The sequence below is a fragment of the Ceratotherium simum genome, chromosome 38 (assembly GCF_057802395.1).
Source record: "Ceratotherium simum simum isolate JZ-2026a chromosome 38, ASM5780239v1, whole genome shotgun sequence".
NCBI classification, from domain to species: Eukaryota; Metazoa; Chordata; class Mammalia; order Perissodactyla; family Rhinocerotidae; genus Ceratotherium; species Ceratotherium simum.
In genome coordinates this window covers 26,612,013-26,632,446 of record NC_141937.1, presented here as the reverse complement: position 1 = coordinate 26,632,446, position 20,434 = coordinate 26,612,013, and the positions used below count along the sequence as shown (strand labels likewise).

Sequence of the window (20,434 nt, the reverse complement as noted above, 5' to 3'; positions counted from 1 at the left end):
ACAATAAACTGGTCCGTTAATGGACGTACTTCCTTGAGAATGTAAGGACTTTGAATCTCTTCTATGCGCAGTGAAATGCAAGACTGAATGCTTAGGTGTGGCTCTGAGGCGGCTTCTCTTGCATTGATTTCGTTTTGTTTTGGCTCTTCGGTTTGTTTTACAGTGCACGATTATCGCACAAATGCACTGTCTCAGTGTCACTACACTGAGCGTGCACATTAAGAGCAGGTCCTGTAGCACGAGGCCCGCACACTCTTGCTTCTGTTCGGGGTCGCCTCGGTGAGCAGGGGCTGGTGGCGCCCGCAGCGCCGACGGAGGAGGATTGGCTCTCCGCGGCCACCGTCCGCTCGTCGGGTGCGGGTCAATCAGGGCCGCGCGGGAAGGGGCGGGACCGAGAGGCGCGCGGCGCGCTCCTCGCTGTACCTGCGGCGGTCGCTGTCGCCATGGAGGAGATTTATGCCAAGTTTGTGTCTCAGAAAATCAGCAAAACCCGCTGGCGGCCGGTGCCTCCGGGGAGCCTGCAGACCGCAGAGACCTTCGCTACGGGCTCTTGGGACAACGAGGTACCGCCGCTTCATCCCGGTCTCCCGGACCGCGCCTGGCCCCAGCCTCCCTCGCCCTTCTCTGTGCCCCCGGCCTCCGTCTCGGTTGCCCTGCCCTCCGAGCCATCGACGGTGCGCCTGGGCCTCGCATCTCGTTGTGGTTTAAACTGTCACCATGCCTTTTGTCTGAGATGCTTTTTTTTTTATTTTTTTAAATTGATGTTGTAGGATCCCAAAAAGGAAACCCCAACTCCAGTCTCGGGAAGGCGCGGACCCACAGACACAGAAGACCGAGCTTGATGTAAACGCAAGAGGTTTATTAAGTGGAGCTCTGGGTCCACACGTATCTCTTGCAGGAGACAGAGTCGACCCCGGACCTTAAAGGGCAAATTCTTATATAGGGTTTGGGAGCACAAAGCGGGAAAAGGTTGGCGCAGTCTTACATGATTGGCTAATTTAAAACATTTAAACAGTTACATTTTATGGCGCGAATTGCTATGGCGCGAAGCGATTATCAGGTTATACACACGCGTCCCCATCTGGATTCCTTCCACCCCGACCCTCCCAAACTTATCCCTCTGGAGCACTCTCTTGTTCTCAATTTTTCCCCGAACAGTTTAGGGTGAGTCTTCCATGAATAGAGTCAGTCAGGATCGATAAACGTTCCCCCTTATACCAGGAATCCTTAGGGTGTGGAGGTGCCTGTCTCTAAGGTAGTAACTTTTTAATTTTTAATATAATTTTTACTTCCTTCAATGTCATGATAGTTGATACCACTGTGCGAGTCCACTTGTACATTATTATTGGTCAGTCACCATATATATGTGCCCCTTCACCCCTTGTGCCCACCCCCCAACCCCCTTCCCCCTGGTAACCACCAGACTGTTCTGAGATGCTTTTAAAGCAAGGTTATTTGAAGGCATTGCGAATTTTAATTTCCGAGAGGTTAAAGTAGATTTCATCTCAGGATAAATCTGTCTATTTTACAGGAAAATCGTGTTTCCCTGTGGTCTATTGGCGATTTTGGGAACTCAGACTCTGATGGAGGGTTTGAAGGAGACCATCAGTTACTGTGTGACATCAAACACCATGGTGACGTGATGGACTTACAGGTAAGTCTGTGGAACGTACAAAAGCTAACTTAAAGAGCGGAGAGTAATACATTGAGAGACGCAAAGGACCGTAAAGTTTGTCTAGACTCGCCCCGGTTTACAGGAGACTGAGTTCTCTATAGGTTATGATTTGCCAAAATCATGACTGGGGAAGGAGATGTAGATTTAAGCATAGTTTTTTAATCCTTTTTTTAATTAACTGACCTTCTGCTATGTGCCAAGCACTGTTCTGGGAGCTTTACATAAGTTAGTTTAATTCTCATCACATGCTTGTGAATCAGGTATTATGTCTTTTACCAGTGAGAAAACAGACTAAGACCTTTTGGGCATGTACTATGTGACAAATACTGTGCAAGGCACTTGACAGGTTTTGCTTTTTGAGTTCTCATAACAACCCCCTAAGTAAGGATTAGTTCTTTCCTTTTAAAGGTTTGCCAGGACTTAGAGAACTTAACTTGGCGACGGTCTCAAAGTCAGTAGTAAGTGGTGGCAATGGAATTAAGTTTTTAAATCCTGGTCTGCATGACTTCAAAGTCCTGGCAGTCCTGATTCTGTAGAAAGCTCCCTAACCCTGGAATGATACTTTTCTAAACCTTTATGGTAGTGGTCCAAAATTAAATCAATTATAGGTGAATGAGTTTAGGGAAAAAATTATTGTTATTTATTCTTCATGAAAATACTTTTATTTGTATAGCAGTTTTGACTTTCAGATCTATCATCAGATTTTATTTGCTTAGCATTTATAGCTCTTCACATCTTAAAATTGTTATACTACTGAGTTAAACTACTAATATTTCTGAATCTATAACGAGCAGGAATTTTCTGTTTAGTTTTTTGACCAGGAAAGGATTGTAGCTGCTTCATCAACAGGATGTGTAACAGTTTTCCTTCACCATCCAAATAACCAGGTAAAGAACTTTTTTTGAAAACTGAATTTGTATTTTAATTATTTATAGGAAGGCTTAAAGAAGACTGTACTTAATGACACAAATAAAAAGTTTTATAGCCTGAAAACATGGAGAGGAAAAATATCACCATTATATTACCCATCTTTTAGTAGATTAATTCTAGAACCATGTTTGTGTGAGCTTTTATTGAAATTCGACATCTCTTAAATAAATTCTGTTAGTTTAGAACTAACAATATGGTATTCTGGCAAGTGATTTTCCAGTAATTCTCTGTTTTAAGTTTCTATTCTAATCTTTTGAAGAAAAAAAGAGCACATTCTAGCTAAGGTATCATGAGAGAGAACAAGAACAGCTACTTTACTTCTGTGGATAGAACCCAGGTTTTAATTAGAAGAGAGGATACACTCTATGAAGACTTGGCACTTTTTCAATGCCTTTCGTGTATACTGAAGCCCACAAGTGGTCACTTTCAAAGAGTAGCGGTGAGGGCAAATCTTTACAATAGCCCCACTTGTAGTAATAGTTTTCAGTTGCTAGAAGAGAGTGCTCATTTAGATTTTTGGATTAATAAAGGTCACCTTGTGGATAGGCATATGTAGTAAATATAAGACCCAGATCTTGTTAAATATTTTTCTTAATCGAGTCATTTAGAAAGCACTACAGGGAGTTATTTTTTACATGTAGGCTAATTCTCTTAAGAATTTAGAGTTACTTTTGAACACATGACTACCTGGTACCTAAAACCCATTTCTTTACTTTGCTATATTGGGCCAGCCCCGTGGCTTAGCGGTTAAGTGCACGTGCTCCACTGCTGGTGGCCCGGGTTCGGATCCCAGGCGCACACCGAAGCACCGCTTCTCCGGCCATGCTGAGGCCGCGTCCCACATACAGCAACTAGAAGGATGTGCAGCTATGACATACAACTATGTACTGGGGCTTTGGGGGAAAAATAAATAAATAAAATTATAGTTTGCTATAAATGTGGGCCATTATTGAGCAGCATTCATTTTGAATCTAATCCAGTGTATACAGAGCTTTGTAGAGTAGTTCTAGACTTTATTACTCGGAAATACAAACAAAAAAGGAGAGAGTTATTCTTTTTCTCGAAGGGTATGAGACAGAATTTAAAAATACTCTTGAGTTGGGGAAAAGTGCTAGGTGTTTAGAGCTTTGCTTTGGTTAATCATCTGCTCGTTTCTGATGCCCAGACTCTGTCAGTCAGCCAGCAGTGGACGGCCGCTCACTACCACACGAGCCCAGGCAGCCACTCCTGTTGCAGTGCACCCTGCACGGGTATCGTGTGCAGCAACCCAGAAATTGTCACAGTTGGAGAAGATGGTCGGATAAATCTTTTCAGAGCTGATCACAAGGAGGCTGTGAGAACTATAGGTGAGAAAAACCATTATATTTCTTTCATCCATCACCTAGTAATTGAGCACCTACTATGTGCTGTGTAAACACAGTGCTGGGTGTTTGAGGGATATAAAAATATACAAAGCAGGATCCCTTTATCAAGACAGTATGGTGATAAGGCCTGCACGAATGAGTGACTACAGAGGAGAGAGAAACTTTTTTTCTGACTGGAGGGGATTACTGAATAAAGAATTGAGGGGCAGGTAGCAATTAATCTAGGTTTTGGACCATAAGTAATACTAAAAGATAGCAAGCTAGACAAAGAGAATAATGTGGAGGCGGGATAAGGCCATTAAGAGAACAAAAAACAGTGTAGTTTGTTTGACCTGACTTTAAATATTTATATAGAAGAGGTGAGCAATGATGCAGGAAAGGTAAATTGGGGCCTGGTCGTGAAGAGTCTGATGCATAGCTGTAGAGGTTACATTTTGTTAGGTGGGCAGCCAAGGAGCCAGTGCAAGTTTTTGAGCAGGTGGGGTGATAGACTCCCTGTCCTGCTTTAGAAGGATTATTCTCCTGTAGTAGTTCTCAACTCTGCTGCACACAGACTTGCCTGGGGAGATTTTTAACAGTCCACCACCCTAGACCTTCTGAATCAGAACCTCTGTGGTTTGAGCCCATGAATGAGTTTTTTGTGTTGTTTATTATGATTTTTAGTTCTGAGGAACACCACTTGTTTAATTGTTAAGGACCATTGCCTGGTGGTGGTTTGGAGGAGTGTCACAAAACAAAAGTCTATAAGTATATGCTAAATTATATGGTATAAGCTCTAAACACTCTAGGAAAAAAGAAAAGGACCATTATAACAAGCAGGAAGGACTTCCTGGAGGAGGAGAGAATTAATGAGGGTAAACGTGGTAGACTTGAGATGAGTCAGCAGAATAATACAAAGGCAGAGTGAACTCTGGAGGAAGCACTGGGGTTTGGCCAAAGAGAATGGAGTCTCTGGGTTCAGGACTAGTGGGAAATAAAATTGGATATAGAGGAGCTTGAACAGCTGTCTCCAAAATGGAGGGTAACACTCTTAAGTGGAAATAGAGGAATATGTGAAAACTCAGCCCTCTGTTTGGAAAATAGTTCAGATGTCCTGTGAGTGATAGCATTTCTCTATCAAAGGAGAGTCCATTTTAAATTTTTTTTTAATTTTATTTATTTATTTTTTTCCCCCAAAGCCCCAGTAGATAGTTGTATGTCATAGCTGCACATCCTTCTAGTTGCTGTATGTGAGACGCAGCCTCAGCATGGCCAGAGAAGCGGTGCGTTGGTGTGTGCCCGGGATCCGAACCCCAGGCCACCAGCAGCGGAGCGCGCGCACTTAACCGCTAAGCCACGGGGCCAGCCCAGAGAGTCCATTTTAACATGTATATTTCTGTGCATTTTTCTATAGAAATTGAACTGTGACTTGTTTAAAATTTCATTTGTAATATTTCAATCAATAGAATGAATGCGATTTAAGATTTTCATGGAAAAGGGGAACCCATTAACACACACTACTGTTTTCTTAATTTGTAGACAATGCAGATAGCAGTACACTCCATGCTGTAACCTTCCTTCGAACTCCTGAGATTCTTACAGTTAATTCAATTGGACAGTTAAAAATATGGGATTTCAGACAACAAGGAAATGAGCCCTCTCAGATATTATCACTGTAAGCTTTGATTTCTAATTTCAATAGTGTAATGCAAAATTAATTCGTTCAATAGTTTAGGGCAACGGACTTTAAACTATATTGTATTTTAATTGCATTTTAAGAGAGTGATCCCTGATTAAATTTGATAAAGCAGGTATGATTTGATGGGCTTGGTACTACCATGCTGCATTTAGTAAATATTTGTTGTACTGATTGAAGCTTTCTCTCTTTGAAGTTTATATTATTCAATGGGGAACTTGTTTTTGCTCATCAAATGGTTCTATTAATAGTGGGTATAATATACCCTAGATACGATTGGGAGAAAAATATAATCCAAGATATTTTTCTGAGCAGAAATCCCCTTTCTATGTGTGCAACCTTATCTTCTCTAAGAAGAAAATAAAATGTGTCAAACTGAAAAAATGATTATATAAACTAAACATTAAATAAAGTGGGAGTAAAGAATATGCTGTTTCATTGATATTTAATGTTTTTAAAAAGCCAAGAAATGGAAATGTGTTTTGCACATCTTATCATCAGGTTATCTTGCTCCCTATGTCTCTAAATTGAAGAGAGAATGATAACTTTGGCCTTTAATTCCCCCCGCCAATTCTAATATTTAGAAATATATTTAACGTAGTCCATTTTTGACATGATTTAAGGTTAGCCATTAGCCCCAGCCATAAAGTTATTGTTTAGCTACTAGAATGAAATATGTTTCATGGGTTATGGAAAGATCAATTATACTTGACACCATGTTTGATGTCATTGTATCTCTGTCAAAGGACTGGTGACCGAGTGCCGCTCCACTGTGTTGACAGACATCCCAACCAGCAGCATGTTGTAGCTACTGGGGGCCAGGATGGAATGTTGAGTATCTGGGATGTTAGACAAGGCATCATGCCTGTGTCTCTGCTCAAGGCTCATGAAGCTGAAAGTAAGTGTAGGGGAGATATGCCTGTGTTTGTTGGGTGGGATATATGATATACTGTAAGCAGCTCTCCATAACAGTGCATGTGGATCATTTGACATCAGAGCTTTTGGCCAAACTATACAATTTATAATAAATAATCCTTTCTATTTGACATTTAAGTTCTTTAACATGTTTCATTATTATATCCAAAACTGCAGTGATTATCCTTATATGTTCATTTTTATGCACTTAATTTTTTTAAGATAATTTTTTAGAAGAATTGATGAGCTGAAAAGTTTGCATAATTTTATTTATTTTTTTATTTTATTATTTTTTTTGTGAGGAAGATCGGCCCTGAGCTAACATCTGCCAGTCCTCCTCTTTTTTTGCTGAGGAAGACTGGCCCTGGGCTAACATCCATGCCCATCTTCCTCTACTTTATATGGGACGCCGCCACAGCATGGCTTAACAAGCGGTGCATCAGTGCGCGCCCGGGATCCGAACCTGCGAACCCTGGGCCGCCTGAAGCAGAGCGCGTGTACTTAACCGTTTGCGCTACCGGGCCGGCCCCCAAGTTTGCATAATTTTAAAGCTGTGATATGTGTCAAATTGTTCTACATAAAAATAATACCAGTTTATATTGCCATACTCAGTGTGAGAATGCCCTTTTCCCATGTAAATGCAGGCTGTTATTTTTAATATTCGACAGTCTGTGTGTTCCTCACTTTATTGTTGTACCTTTTTTTTCTTTTAACAAGAACAGTAGATATAGGCTCTTTTTTTCTTTGTTTGTCTTTTGGTTTTGGTGGGGATTTTTTGGCTGAAATTTTTCATTTTATCACTGCTGTCTTTGATACCATGCCAAAGTGGATTATAGCTTTAAATTCTCACCTAAGAGAAGTTTATATTAAACCCTGCTTGAATAAAAGTACAAAAGAACAAACATTATACCTGTATTACAACTTCTCAGTTTAAGTAAATGTCACATTACCTTGGAAAGATAAATGACTTTTAAGATTATATTTAAGAAGTAAATAAAAGGATAAAAAAAATTTTGCCTCTTCCGGTTATAGCTATGCCCACAAAAAAAAAGAATAAAAAGGAATAGGGTATGCCCTCACAGAGTCTGACGTTGGCTAAGCCAGTGGTGGTAGAATTACAGACTTTCAGATCTCTTCTTACCAGCCCCTTCTTAACTGCCAGCCTGTATTGTTAAGCAATACACACAAATGTCATAGATTGTAATGTGTTATTTTGAATTCATCCTGGCTCTTGGCTAGAAATGAAATAAGATGTTTTACAGAGGTTTGTTTTCTAATTTGAAAATAAATAAATACTTAAGAATCTAGATTTGGGCAGTCTGCTTATGGCTCTACAAGCTGTTTTGTTTCACTTTGTTTTAATGAAACAATATGAATGTACTTTATACAGGGACTCACCCAGCACACATTTTTCTCCTCATGAGGAAGGTGACCTTTTAATGTTTGGTGGCATGATGTTTAGTTGTGGTAACTGTCAGAATGAAAACTGCCAGCTTGCAAACATGTGCCTTCCACTTTTTATGCTACCCGCCTGGCACTTTCTATGCTGCCTCTTTAAGGTCACCTAACCCAGAACCTCAGAACCCTTGTTCACAGACTACCTGCTTTATCTGCATGCTGCAGACACTTCCTAAGGTGTCTTGGCCATTCCTTGGCTCCCAGATGTCTACTGGCACACAGAGTTCCCTTCAAGTTTAGAGCTTGAGGGGGCCTCAATCTCAAACTGGCTTCTTAAAAGCCCTCCATCTGAAACTGGATCCAGATTCTTGGAGCATTGCCAGGTTTTGGTGTGCTAGGAGCTAGTTGCTATTTCTGTGATACAGACCAGAACTATCCAGAGTCCTGCATGAGCCAAAATTGGACTCTGCCTCTTAGAAATTCATTTGTATATTACTTTTATGGTCTTCTCTCTGTCTTTCCAATAATATAACCTTCATTCATTAATGACACAGGATTTGAAAATAAGAGAACCTACCAATTTTTAAAAATTCTTTTCAGAATTATCCCATTGTCATACTTTTCCATAAAAAAAATATAGTAGGGGCCGGCCCGGTGGCGCAAGCGGTTAAGTGCGCACGCTCCGCTGCGGCGGCCCGGGGTTCGCTGGTTCGGATCCCGGGCGCGCACAGACGCACTGCTTGGTAAGCCATGCTGTGGCGGCGTCCCATATAAAGTGGAGGAAGATGGGCACCGATGTTAGCCCAGGGCCGTCTTCCTCAGCAAAAAAAAGAGGAGGATTGGCGGATGTTAGCTCAGGGCTGATCTCCTCACAAAAAAAAAAAGAAAGAAATAAAGGAAGCTTTAAAAAAAAAAAAAAAAAAATAGTAGGTCAAATGATTAGCGTTTATTTTCATTCATTTGCTGGCCCAATACACAAATAGATTTACTTTGCTTCTTTATCCTATCTACATGTTACAGCCATTTGGAGAGTTATATTATGTTTTTTCTTTAATTCTGAAGCCTTTGATTTTTATCACAGACATGAAGTTCGAAGGTGTATGATGGAAGTTAATGGAAGACGATGCCTAGAGACAGAGTTTTAATGTTTGTTCAACTAATCTGCACAGGAATAAGCTTCTTGGTTTTTATCTTGTAGTGTGGGAAGTTCATTTCCACCCATCCAATCCCGATCATCTTTTTACTTGTTCTGAAGATGGATCCCTCTGGCACTGGGATGCCTCCACAGATGTACCTGAAAAATCATCACTGTTTCACCAAGGTAAAAAATTTTAATGAAGATTCTTGTGTGTATTTTATTGTACTTTAAATACCAAATTAGAAATTCTTAGATTTTTAAGATTAAAGAATGGCAAAATGTTTCCATTCTCCTACTTTAGGGTAAATTCTAGTATCATAGGGTTTGAAATCTGACTGTCAGCTACTTACTGCTGTACTGCCGATGACTAGAAATGCTGTAAGCCGGCTAACTTCAGATAGCCAGAGGGCTTGTTTGTGAGTGCATTGTCCTGGGCACTCATGCCATAGGACAGGCATTCACAACTCTCTTATATTACATTACCAAGGGTGAATGGCAAGACAAAAGTTGATCTTTCATGTATTAGGTATTGGTTTTTCCTCAGACTAAAGGGCTCTGGCTCTTGATTAGAGATAGAGATAAGTAAAAGTCAGCCAGAAACTATACACTTACAATCAAGGGGTATTTTTGGTTTTGCTTTTGGCATTTTCCAAACTTACTGTTTTTGAGTTTGTCTGTGGTTCCAAAGTTCTTTTGTTCATTCATGCAGCAAATGTTTATCAGATGCCCACCACGTGCTAGGCACTCTTCTGGGTGCTGGAGCCTACAACAGTGAACAGAACAAAAGTCTGTACACACAGGGAGCACATATTCCAGCAGGCAGTAAATAAATAGATAATGTTTCAGTAAAAGTCAAATCAGAAAAACAGAAACTGCCCTAGATTTAGAAGGAATTGGTTTCACATGTGTTAGAAGGGCTAGAAGAATGAAGGGAGCACGAGGGATGCTGGAAGAGCAAATAGGAAGAAAAAGTATGCCCAGAAAGCAGAAACTGTTTATATACGTCTGCGGCTGCACGGTTGGAAGTGCTGTCAGGGGTGGTTCTGGATCAGCAGAAAAGGTGCCACCTCAGCCAGGGCTGGAATTCTTGCAGTGGTGTCATTGCCAGAAGCCTGGGGCTTCTACCCTCATCTGCCCTCCACTCACCCCCAGTAGTGCCTCCCATTGGCAGGGGCTGCCTGGAAGACAAATGGCAAGGGAGCCCGGAGGATGGAGTTTGTCCCCACAGTACGTAGTAGAGCACAGAAAAGTGGGAAGGGGGACTGAGCAAAAGGAAAAGAACTGGACCAAATACACGGATGACTATGAGGAACAGAGTAGGTAGATAAAGAATGAAGGGGGCAGGGGCTGCTCTAGCATCAGGAGAGGCCGCTTGGCGGAAATGTCGTTTGAGCGGAGACCTGAGAGAAGTGGAGGTGTGAGTCACATGAAAGCCTTCCAGGCAGAGGAGACAGCAGGTACCAAGGGCCTGAGACAGGCAGAGAACAGCTGGGAGGGCGATATGGCTGCAGTTGAACGAGCAGCATCAGGGAGTGGGAGGAGATGAGGGGAGGTAGCTGAGGAACAGGACTCGGTGGACCATGATGAGGACTTTAGACTTAATTCTAAGTGTGACAGAAAGCCATTGGAGAATTCTGAGCAGGGGAGGGTCATGATCTGCCTTATGTTTCCAAAGAATCACTCTCTGGCTGCTGTATGGAAAATGGACTACGGGGAGAGGGATGGTAAAAGTGGAAGCAGGGAGACCAGGGAGGGGAGTTAGCACAGTGGTTCTAATAATGTTAATTGTCACAGTATTCCAGAGTAATATAAAACATAGGGGCAGTAAAAGATAAACGAAAAACTAAGGAAAAAATCTAAACCTTCTCCAGAAAAATTGTGGAGTGTGGAATGTGTCAAGCATTTAGCATGTCCAAGCTAACTTCATTCATGGAGAAACTAACAATTTTATCTAAGGATTAATTAAATACTTGGTTTTTATTTCCTTCCTCCCCTACCCCCACTATCTTACATTTGAAATTTTGCTGTTTGAAGAACCTGGGTTAGACTGGAAATAAAGCCATTTACTATATTCTGCATCTAGTATTGCAAGGCATAGTATTAGACACTGTGAAAAGGTAAATAAAAACTGCAACCTGCTCTTAAGATATACTTAATTTAGTTATGGAGAAAAGGGCATGGAAAGTTAAATCCTGACAAAGGAAATGTTACAAGGTTATAAATCAGTGGTACATACAAGTGCTGAGCGTTCCAGGACAGAAGAGAGAAGCATGAACTGGAGTCATCTTCAAAGGCTTCTTAGAGAAGGCAGTTGAGCTGGGCTTTGAAGAATCTGCAAGATTTAAACCCAGTAATCGTTTTTTTTTTTTTTTTTTTTTGAGGAAGATTGCCCCTGGCAACATCTGTTGCCAATCTTCCTCCTTTTTTCTCCCCAAAGCCCCAGTAGATAGTTGTATGTCATAGTTGCACATCCTTCTAGTTGCTGTATGTGGGACGCAGCCTCAACATGGCTTTATGAGCGGTGTGTAGGTCCGCACTCAGGATCTGAACTGGCGAACCCCAGGTCGCCGAAGCAGAATGCACAAACTTAACCGCTACGCCACAGGGCTGACCCCCTAAACCGAGTAATCTTTAAGCTTCAAGATATCAGGGTCGGCACTTAGCTCAGAGCCTGGCACATAGTCGGTCCTCAGCCATTTACTGAATAAATGAAATCTGTCCTTATTTGATCTGGCAGAAGGTTGCGAGGAAGGAAAATCGCAAATAATGGCTTAAACTGAAATGTACTGCTTGTGCTTCACTTAATTATATATTGAATGCAGAGCACTGTTAGAGAGAAAAGTATATAAGCTGGGTAGTGTTCTAAAATTCTACTTTTAAGAACATTTATCTAAAATAAAAGGTAAGAATAAAAGGAGATCTGAAGCAAGTTGATTATATTTTTAGAAATATCTTTCTTAGAAATATTCATCTAGAAATAGGTCCAGAAATTTTCTCATGATCACTTCATTTTTTTATTACCTAAGAGCTTATATTTCTATTATCTACATTTTTTGGCTTCTTTTTTCCTTCTTTATTCTACTTGTCTTTTGGCCATTTTGCTATCTTTTTGCGACTTTCCATTTAAAGAATGAATGGAAAGACAGGGTCAAAATCTTATGCTTTGCCTGAAGACTTCAGATTTGTTATCCATATTATCCCATGGAAATTTGAGTATTTCATATCACTGAATAAGTCTTTGGTCAAAAATGGTGATGTGTAATAATGGAATTATCAGTCTGTTATTCTGAGAATTAAACAAGTTTAGATCATCACCTTTTTAAAATATCAGAATTTTGGAGGTTTACTAGTATAAAATTAATGTTGAAAGCTTCTCTTCCCTTCTCTTTTCTCCCAGGAGGAAGAAGTACTTTTCTGTCTCACAGCATCAGTAACCAGGCTAACATTCACCAGTCTGTCATAAGCTCCTGGCTCAGCACTGATCCTGCAAGAGACCGTATTGAAATCACAAGCTTGCTTCCCAACATGACTCTGTCTGTGAACAGTTTGGATGTTTTAGGTCCTTGTCTTGTTTGTGGAACTGATGCAGAAGCAATTTATGTTACTAGACAACTGTTTTCATGAAAATACTGTAATTACAAGATTTCAGGTAAAAACATACAGTTAGCCTCTCAAATTCCAACTTCTATGCAAATTTTTATTATTGGAAAATGTGAAATTTGCAGGGGAAACATCAGTAAACTGTTAATGTCAATGCCCAGTTTCGGATTTTGTGAGTTGGCTATTCCCCTAAGAGTTGCAGAATCTCACCGATGTTTGATGGCAGAAGGGTTGGAGCGTGTGGAAGAACGTCAGAGGGATCCCTGTGCTGATGAGTACACTGCCTGCAGACAGACTCTGGACAGCCCATGGAGCCTACTCTTCAGTTTTGATGTGAGACTTACCACTGTCAAACACCAACGGGTTCCTATCCCTTTTATCAACAGTATGTGGGGGATACCCTATGCCTTTCCCTGGTGGCATTAGCCAAGGTTAATGTTTGTTCTTGTTGAAAGTATTTTCTTCAATCATTCCACATTTTATTTCCTTAATAATTTTAATAAACTTTTTCAGAAAGAACTGAGTAGAACAAAAATGACAAATTTTTTGTTGCGTTCAAATTTTTTTAAAGGTGAAAATGTTTTGACCGGTTCCTTCAGTAGAATAGGTTTGAACAGAACTCCGTCAGCTGCTTAGACCTAACTTTTTCTTGAAAAGAAAAATACATTTTTCCTAAGGATTTTTGCTTTTGTTAGTTTTACAGTCAGTTAAAAATTGCCAAACTGGACATTGTGCAATAAAACAGAATTTGACATTGATAAGTGAGCCAACTTCCAAATTAAAATTTGATAGGTAACATGTATGAGACTAGTATAACGATGTGGAAAGAGTAAAGGATTCTGCCATCTTTTTCTTTATCCAAAATGTTAATGATCACCTAACACATAATGTTTTAAGACAATCTTATGACATTGTCTTTCCAAAGTTTCTTAGATTAAATGCATTATTGAACTAAGACCTTAATGACAAATCACTGCTATTACACAATTGAAGTGTGTGTTCATTTACTTTATAATTATAATAATAGTAATTATGGTAAAGTTTTCCTTTTCTGTCCTAATAAATACTTTCAATTTTTTAATGCCACCTTATCTCAGGGTATTTTGGTATTTGGTTTTTTTTGGTCAGCATTTTAAAATGGAATACATATATGCATCTTCTTTTTTAGATATATTTGGCTCAAAAATATTTGATTAAAGGTAATTAGTAACTTTGAATTCCAAAGACTCAGAGAAGGAAAGAAAATTTTGCTGCTATGAATTTCTAATCTGTTTATAGTTTTATCGCTGGGACTAATTTTTAAGACTTTCTGTTATTACAAAAGTAATTCATTACAGAAAAAAAGACAAATTAGTCAAAAGAAAATTTTAAGTACTTGTAATCTCAGACAATAGTCTTCATACCCTTTTTTATCCATCAATGTGTATAATTTTTTTGTAAAAATGAAATATATCATACATATTTGTGGATGCACATTCCCTAGCAGTAAACACATGGATTCAATAATAAAGCTATGAATTTTCCTTTGACTTTATATTTCCTTTGTGTGAATGTCTTGCTGCAGCCGTAAGCTGCAGTGTCCCTCTCTTCACCCAGTTACAGGCACCCGCCCATTACAGTCAGCAGGCTAGCATCCTTGCTCTGAGGGGGCCCAGAGTCGATCTCTCTCCTGGAAGACCCTGGCTCCCAGGTGGCACATTTTCCATGTACAGTGAATAGCAGTCTTGTTGTGCTTCTGCTTTCATCTGCATTATCTGCTGCTGAAAAGTTTGAATGTTTTATATATGTTACTAGCGCTCTTCTCAGTTTCCAGGAGCAGTGTATTCAGTTTCCCTTGATGGTTACAGTGAATAATTGGTAGAGGGAGGGAGCCAGACTTGTAGACTTAGAATACTAGCCTGGACTGGAAACAAGTTGTAAGTTTGAAGCTTTGCTTTGATTTAAGGGTATTTGTAACCATAAGTAAAAGAAAGTACATTTGAATACTGTTACATTTCCTATCAATTGATGAGTTCTGCCAGATTTAATAAGAAACATAAGCTTTATGTAATATAAATAAAACCCTAATTTATGAATTTGTTCATTGTCACCTACTGCCTTCATTCACGAAACTATCAAATAGAGTTTCTTTTGAGGGCTGCAGGATCTCAGAGGTGGAAGGTACCTTGGAGGGCATCTCCAACCTAAATTTAATAATCCTTTCCATAGCATTCCTAACAAATTATCATCCAGCGTCTACTTGGAAATACACTGTGATCAAGTTTCCCATTCCCCAGTGCAGCCTCTCCTTTGGACCACTCTAATTGTTACAGCATTATAGCAGTGTTTTAGTGTGTCAGTGGGATCCAAAACAATCCTGTAAAAAAGGTAGAATCATGTCATTGTGGGTTAACGAAGTGATCACGTGAACCTACTACGAGACAACCAAGTCAGTTCATCAAATCTGCATTATGTTGGGGTACTTTACCATAAGGTTTCACTAAATAAATGAATTTTCATATACTGAACTGAAATTTGCTTCCATTTGTCATCTTTCCTCAGGAGCCACAAAAAACATTTAATTCCTCTCATCACACATTCAAATATTCAAAACTACGTATTGTAGCTTCCTTGCAGTAAACCTTTTTGTTTCTTGTGGGCAAGCTTCCTTCCCAGCCTTTCTTGCCTTTCTTGGCTAAATCCTGCTTACGCTTCCAGTCTCCTTTTAGGTGTCATGTTCTCAAGAAAGCGTTCCCTGGCCTCTGACAATCTGAGTTAAATTGTACTCTGCTTCAGAAGCCCATTGTGCAGAGCGTATATACGCTTACAGCTGTGTTAAGCAGCCTGGCTCCCTCTACTGGACCACAAGCTCAAGTACAGAGCCCATGTCTCAGTTTTGTATTAACAATGTTTAACAAAATACCTGATCCATAGTAAGCACTGAATCAGTGTAAATTGAACTGAACTAAACTCACAATCTTGTTTTCTCTTCAAAAAATACTCCCATTTGCCAAAGGTCATCTTTAAAGTGTGACTCCCAAAATGAACACTGTTCTGGGTGGTGTCAGCCTTGCTGAGAATATGACAAAATCCTACTCTCCTGATTTGGGGTATGATATTCCTTTGTACTGCTGTCTCAGCTTATTGTAACTAGTCTGACATTTGTTCACTTAGACTGCTGCTAGTTGAACTGAAACTCTTCAATTTTCAAACACGATACTCCTAAGCCATACTTCCCATATTCTTGAGTTAATGCAGATGGTTTTGATCCTTGCTATAGGTCCATCCTTCTCGTTCCAAGAAGATAAATTTTATTTCAGTATAGGAAAGAAGGAACAACCTCCTTTGAATCTTGTCTGTAGAAGCTGATTATTTTCAGAATTTCCCAGCATGCTTTCTACACTCTCATCCCACTGGTTAGGAGATAGTTAAAGGGACTGAAGGGCTTAGGCCCACTCCTAGAGTCCTCTAAATTACCAGTGACACAAGTTATTGGTATTTGGCTACAGTTACAGAAATATTTGTAAACCAAACCGATTTATTGACATTCTACCCCATTTATCTTGGTGACAAAGCTATCGTGAGAAAATATCCATGCTATAGCCATCATCCTACCAAAAATTTGGCATAATTGAAAAATTCCTTGTCCCTTGTGTATAACACTTCTATTTCGTAGTATTGTGGAAACATCCTTTTAATAATCCATTCTAGAATCTTGTCCAAGAAGCATACTAAGTTCACTAGTGTATAGTTAATATCAAACCTTCATTTAAGCTTATGGTATGGATGTGGTATCTAGCTCAGACTAATTATGAAGCAGTAGTGATGCTCTTGTTCTACAGACATAAAACCTGGGGAGACCCAAACAACGATATGAAACTATTTAAACTTATTTCATTGGTATCATTCTGAACCATGATTAACGTTAAGTGGCCATGCAGAAAAACTAACAGCTACATCCTAGACTACGGTCATCTTAGCATCAAAACAATTCCAACATTTCACTACATTAGAGTTGTACAAAGAGGGAGAAAACCACGGGAGGGAGGGTTGAGAAGGGAGAAGTGGAATGACTAGAATTTGCTGATCATGTTAAAAAAAATTTTTTTTTTTTTTTTTGGTGAGGGCGATTGGCCCTGGGCTAACATCCATGCCCATCTTCCTCTGCTTTATATGGGACGCTGCCACAGCATGGCTTGCCAAGCGGTGCATCAGTGCGCACCCAGGATCTAAATCTGCGAACCCTGGTACTCTGAAGCAGAGCACGTGCACTTAACTGCTGCACCACCAGGCCAGCCCCAACTCTTCACTCCTTAACTGTGGGCTGATCATGGTCTAGAGCCTTCCCCTAAGGTAGCATGAATTCCCAGGAGGGCTTATGTGTTCAGGGCCACACTGGTCTCCAGACTTCTTCCATGTGTACTGTCCCTGTCCCTACAGTCAGTCACTCAACCATGAAATCTGGCCCCTACATTTGTTAATAAAAACAAAATGAAACCAAAAAACCCACTTCAGTGAGGCATTGAGGAGGTGAGTACGCTGAGGCTAAACCAAGGGTTTTCCATCACAGCAGTACAAAGACCTTCAAGTGCAATGGCAGGCACTGCCATTCTTAGACATCCAGCACCCCAGAAACTATTCCCCTGGTCTTTCCCTTCCATGCCCACCCGCAGTCTCAGCTGCTTTCCATCTTGTCAATTCTTCTCTCTTTTCTCTGCCCTTCTCTCCCCCTACTTCACAGGAGTAAGCCTCCTAGTCCTAGAAAGAGCAATTCACTGAGCTCCTTGAATTATCTAGGAATTTCCCTCAAAATAGTAGTTTATGGAGATACTCACCTTTAGGCTTAAAAAGAATTGAAGCGGGGCCGCCCGGTGGCACAGCGGTTAAGTGCGTGCGCTCTGCTGCAGCAGCCTGGGGGTGGCAGGTTTGGATCCCGGGCGCGCAGGGACGCACCACTTGTTAAGCCATGCTGTGGCGGCGTCCCATATAAAGTAGAGGAAGATGGGCACGGATGCTAGCCCAGGGCCAATGTTCCTCAAGAAAAAAGGGGAGGATTGGCATCGGATGTTAGCTCAGGGCTAGTCCTCCTCACCAAAAAAAAAAAAAGAATTGAAGAGCTGAAATGAAGTTCCATGGGTTGGTGACAGAGGTGACAAGATTCTGGGGGCAGTATGCTCTTCCAGATACATATTGCTTCTGGAAAGGGCAACCAGGCCTGTGAACATATTAGATTCATATGATTATATATTAGATTCAAAGGTCTTTCTTTCGGGTCAGAAAGACCCGAAAAACAAGGTCTTTCAGTGGCAGAAAGTAAGACCTAGTGCTATTAAGCGGCACACCTTGGGTCGTATCCTCTACCTTCTACAAACTCTGCTGGTGGAACACAGATGTTCAACCAAGTGCTCTTGGAATGTAACCTTTTCTTTTAACAGAGGTTTTCGTAACAGGGGTTTTAACAGGGCATTTGAACTTCTGGATACAGTAGTCAGTAACTAGTTTAATATCAAAAAAAAGAAGTCTTTAAAAAAATTTTATAGACAGTCTCTAGTAGAAAAATGATGAAAGGAGATGTTTGAAAATACTAACTGGAAATACTTTCCAGAGGCAGAACTGGCAGAGGCGCTTTTACAAAGGGTGGCCGGTACCTTCAAACATCATAAACCCAAAGATCCCTTCGCAAACTTCCAACTCAACTTAACAAGAAATAAAACCTCTTCTCGCAGTCACCGTTATTCCCATTATGACAATAATGCCTTCCTCTTCCACCGATTTGGCTGACATTAAAAATCTCTAGACTCTGTTCATCTGTCCGGGTTCAAGAATATATTAATCTGGCTGATTCAGAAAACACTCACGCTCACGGATTTACTCGGGGGAAGAGTGCTCAACAAAATCAACTTAAGTCAAAGCCTCTGGAAACCGCGACCCCTGAGTCCTCAGCGAGCTCTCAGAGGGCGCCTCATTCCCGTTTCCTTCGGGGAGTCAAGCTCCTCGAGACGCGCATCTTTACTCTACCTCCGTCCACAGAAAGGGCTCAAGTGAAGAGAGAGGGAGACTGAAACGTGAGGGCCGGGAGGGGAGAGCCCACCCCGCCGCCCGGACGAGACCCCGACCAGCCACGGCGGGCACGGGCGACACTCGCCGCCGGCAGAGGGGCGCGCGGCCGCCGGAGGGCGGGGGCGGGCGGCGGGAGCTCCCGGGCCGCGGCCCCCGCGCAAGCGACGCCGGGAAATGCCCACATCCGGGAACCCCGCGGCGGAGCGCGGTGGCGGCTGCGAGTGGAAGGCAAGATGGCGGCGGCGGCCTGCTGCTAGGGGGAGAGCCAGGTCTCGCGACCCCGCGACGGGCCGCGCTGGCCCGCGGCACCCCGGCGCCTGTGCCCGCCCTGCCCCACCGGGACACTCGGGGTCCCTCCCGGGCCGCGCCCCCGCCGCCTCGGCGCCCGCCTCGGGCCGTGCCCGCTGTCCGGGAGCCCCGCTCGCCCCTCAGGTAGGTCGGCGGGCGCAGCGGCTGGGGCGCGCTCTCCGCCCGAGCCGAGCTGGCGGGGCCGCGGCCGCCCGGCCCACGCCCATGCCCCTGGCGGGGTCCAGGGCTGCCGCGGCGGGCGGGCCGGCGGCCGGACCTGAGCGGAGCCCGGCCCCGGGAAGCGGGGGTTGGCCGCGCCCGGGCTGGAGGGAGAGCCCCGGGCTTCGCGGCCTGGGAGGTGCGGGTTCGGCTGGGAGGAGCCGGCCCGTCCGCAGGCCCGGCGCGGACTGCTCCCTCCCACCTCCACCCGACCCCCTGCTCGCGCCGGACAGCGGTGATTTGGAAGGAAGGGAGCGAACGGGGGTTCTGCAGGACAACTGCAGCAGAAGAGCCACAGTTGTTCGCGTCCCGGGGGGACCCGATCCTGGACAGACCTGGAAGAAACCCTGGGAACTTCTGTGTCCAGGCCACTGGAGTGCTTGGTTACTGCTCCTAGTTGGAAGGGGTGGGAGAGATGGAGGGGTCTCTATGGAGTAGGAGTGTATATAAATACAGAAGATGAAGGAAAGAAAATTAGGGGAACGTTGTTTATAATCTCAAGAAGAACTTGTGTCGCACAGAATGACTCCCAGGTGACTTGATTTAACCCCATTCTCTGACTTCTCCAATTGAAAGTTATTTTCTAAGGGAACAAAGTTTAACGTTTGTTGGCCCATATGTTAATATGACTTAAAATATATATCATCGTCTGGAAGTTGTTCATAAATTTAGTGAAAAATACGTGTGGCCTTACGCACAAATAGTATTGTTTCACTCCAGTTTTGGAAATGGTTTTGAATGCCCGGGATCGTGAAACTTGTCGGGGCTGTATGGATTATTTATTGAAGATTAAAAATTTTTATCAAAATTCTCCATGAGGAAGAAAAGATAGGACATTATAATTGGAATAATTGTTCTCTGCTAAAATACCTACATTTGAGGTCATTTCTGTCCTTTGATAAGTTGACAGACGGTGTAAAATGGGCCAGTTGATTCCCTAAGGCAGTGGAGGAATTTGACTGATTTAACAGTAAAAGTAGCAGCATTGTGTTCCTCTAATCGGCTGCTACTGCAAGAAACTGGATCATGGCACATGCTGGGAAAGGTGCATTCTTTCTGTTCCTGAATGTTTATTGAATATGCCTTGCCACTCTCCAAAAGCAAATAAAAAATACGTCTGCTACATTTTTTTGGTATGATATCTGGAATTCCTTCTATAGGTTGAGTTTTTATTTTTGTTTTTAATGCTAGTC

At 42.1% G+C, this 20,434-nt stretch overlaps 2 protein-coding genes and 1 long non-coding RNA gene across 8 annotated transcripts in view; 2 read left to right on the top strand and 1 right to left on the bottom strand.

The window, feature by feature from the left end:
• Positions 1-414: 414 nt before the first annotated feature.
• Positions 415-14,224, top strand: NUP43 (nucleoporin 43). Its single transcript, XM_004440939.3, has 8 exons — positions 415-563; positions 1,532-1,654; positions 2,485-2,562; positions 3,771-3,951; positions 5,488-5,623; positions 6,391-6,542; positions 9,156-9,278; positions 12,493-14,224. Exons 1-8 carry the CDS (start codon positions 444-446, stop codon positions 12,717-12,719), a joined length of 1,140 nt encoding a protein of 379 aa, XP_004440996.1. The 5' UTR covers positions 415-443; the 3' UTR covers positions 12,720-14,224.
• Positions 8,884-18,937, bottom strand: LOC147912274 (uncharacterized). Of its 3 annotated transcripts, XR_015550151.1 has the most exons (5): positions 18,693-18,937; positions 17,510-17,889; positions 11,332-11,427; positions 9,755-9,858; positions 8,884-9,251 (listed from the first exon to the last, which is right to left on the bottom strand). It is a non-coding gene; the product is annotated as an uncharacterized LOC147912274 (long non-coding RNA). The 3 variants fall into 3 exon arrangements; XR_015550150.1 differs by lacking the exon at positions 17,510-17,889 and having other exon boundaries at positions 18,693-18,895; XR_015550152.1 differs by lacking the exons at positions 17,510-17,889; positions 18,693-18,937 and adding an exon at positions 18,533-18,678.
• A 20-nt stretch (positions 18,938-18,957) lies between these two features.
• LATS1 (large tumor suppressor kinase 1) overlaps positions 18,958-20,434 on the top strand; it is a 42,320-nt gene continuing 40,843 nt past the window's right edge. For 3 of the 4 annotated variants that reach the window (XM_087425231.1, XM_087425232.1, XM_087425233.1), the window contains exon 1: positions 18,958-19,166. The gene's annotated coding sequence lies outside the window, so the exon portion shown is untranslated. Of the gene's footprint in view, positions 19,167-19,352; positions 19,775-20,434 lie in introns of those variants that run through there. The other variant, XM_087425234.1, reaches the window with a different exon arrangement.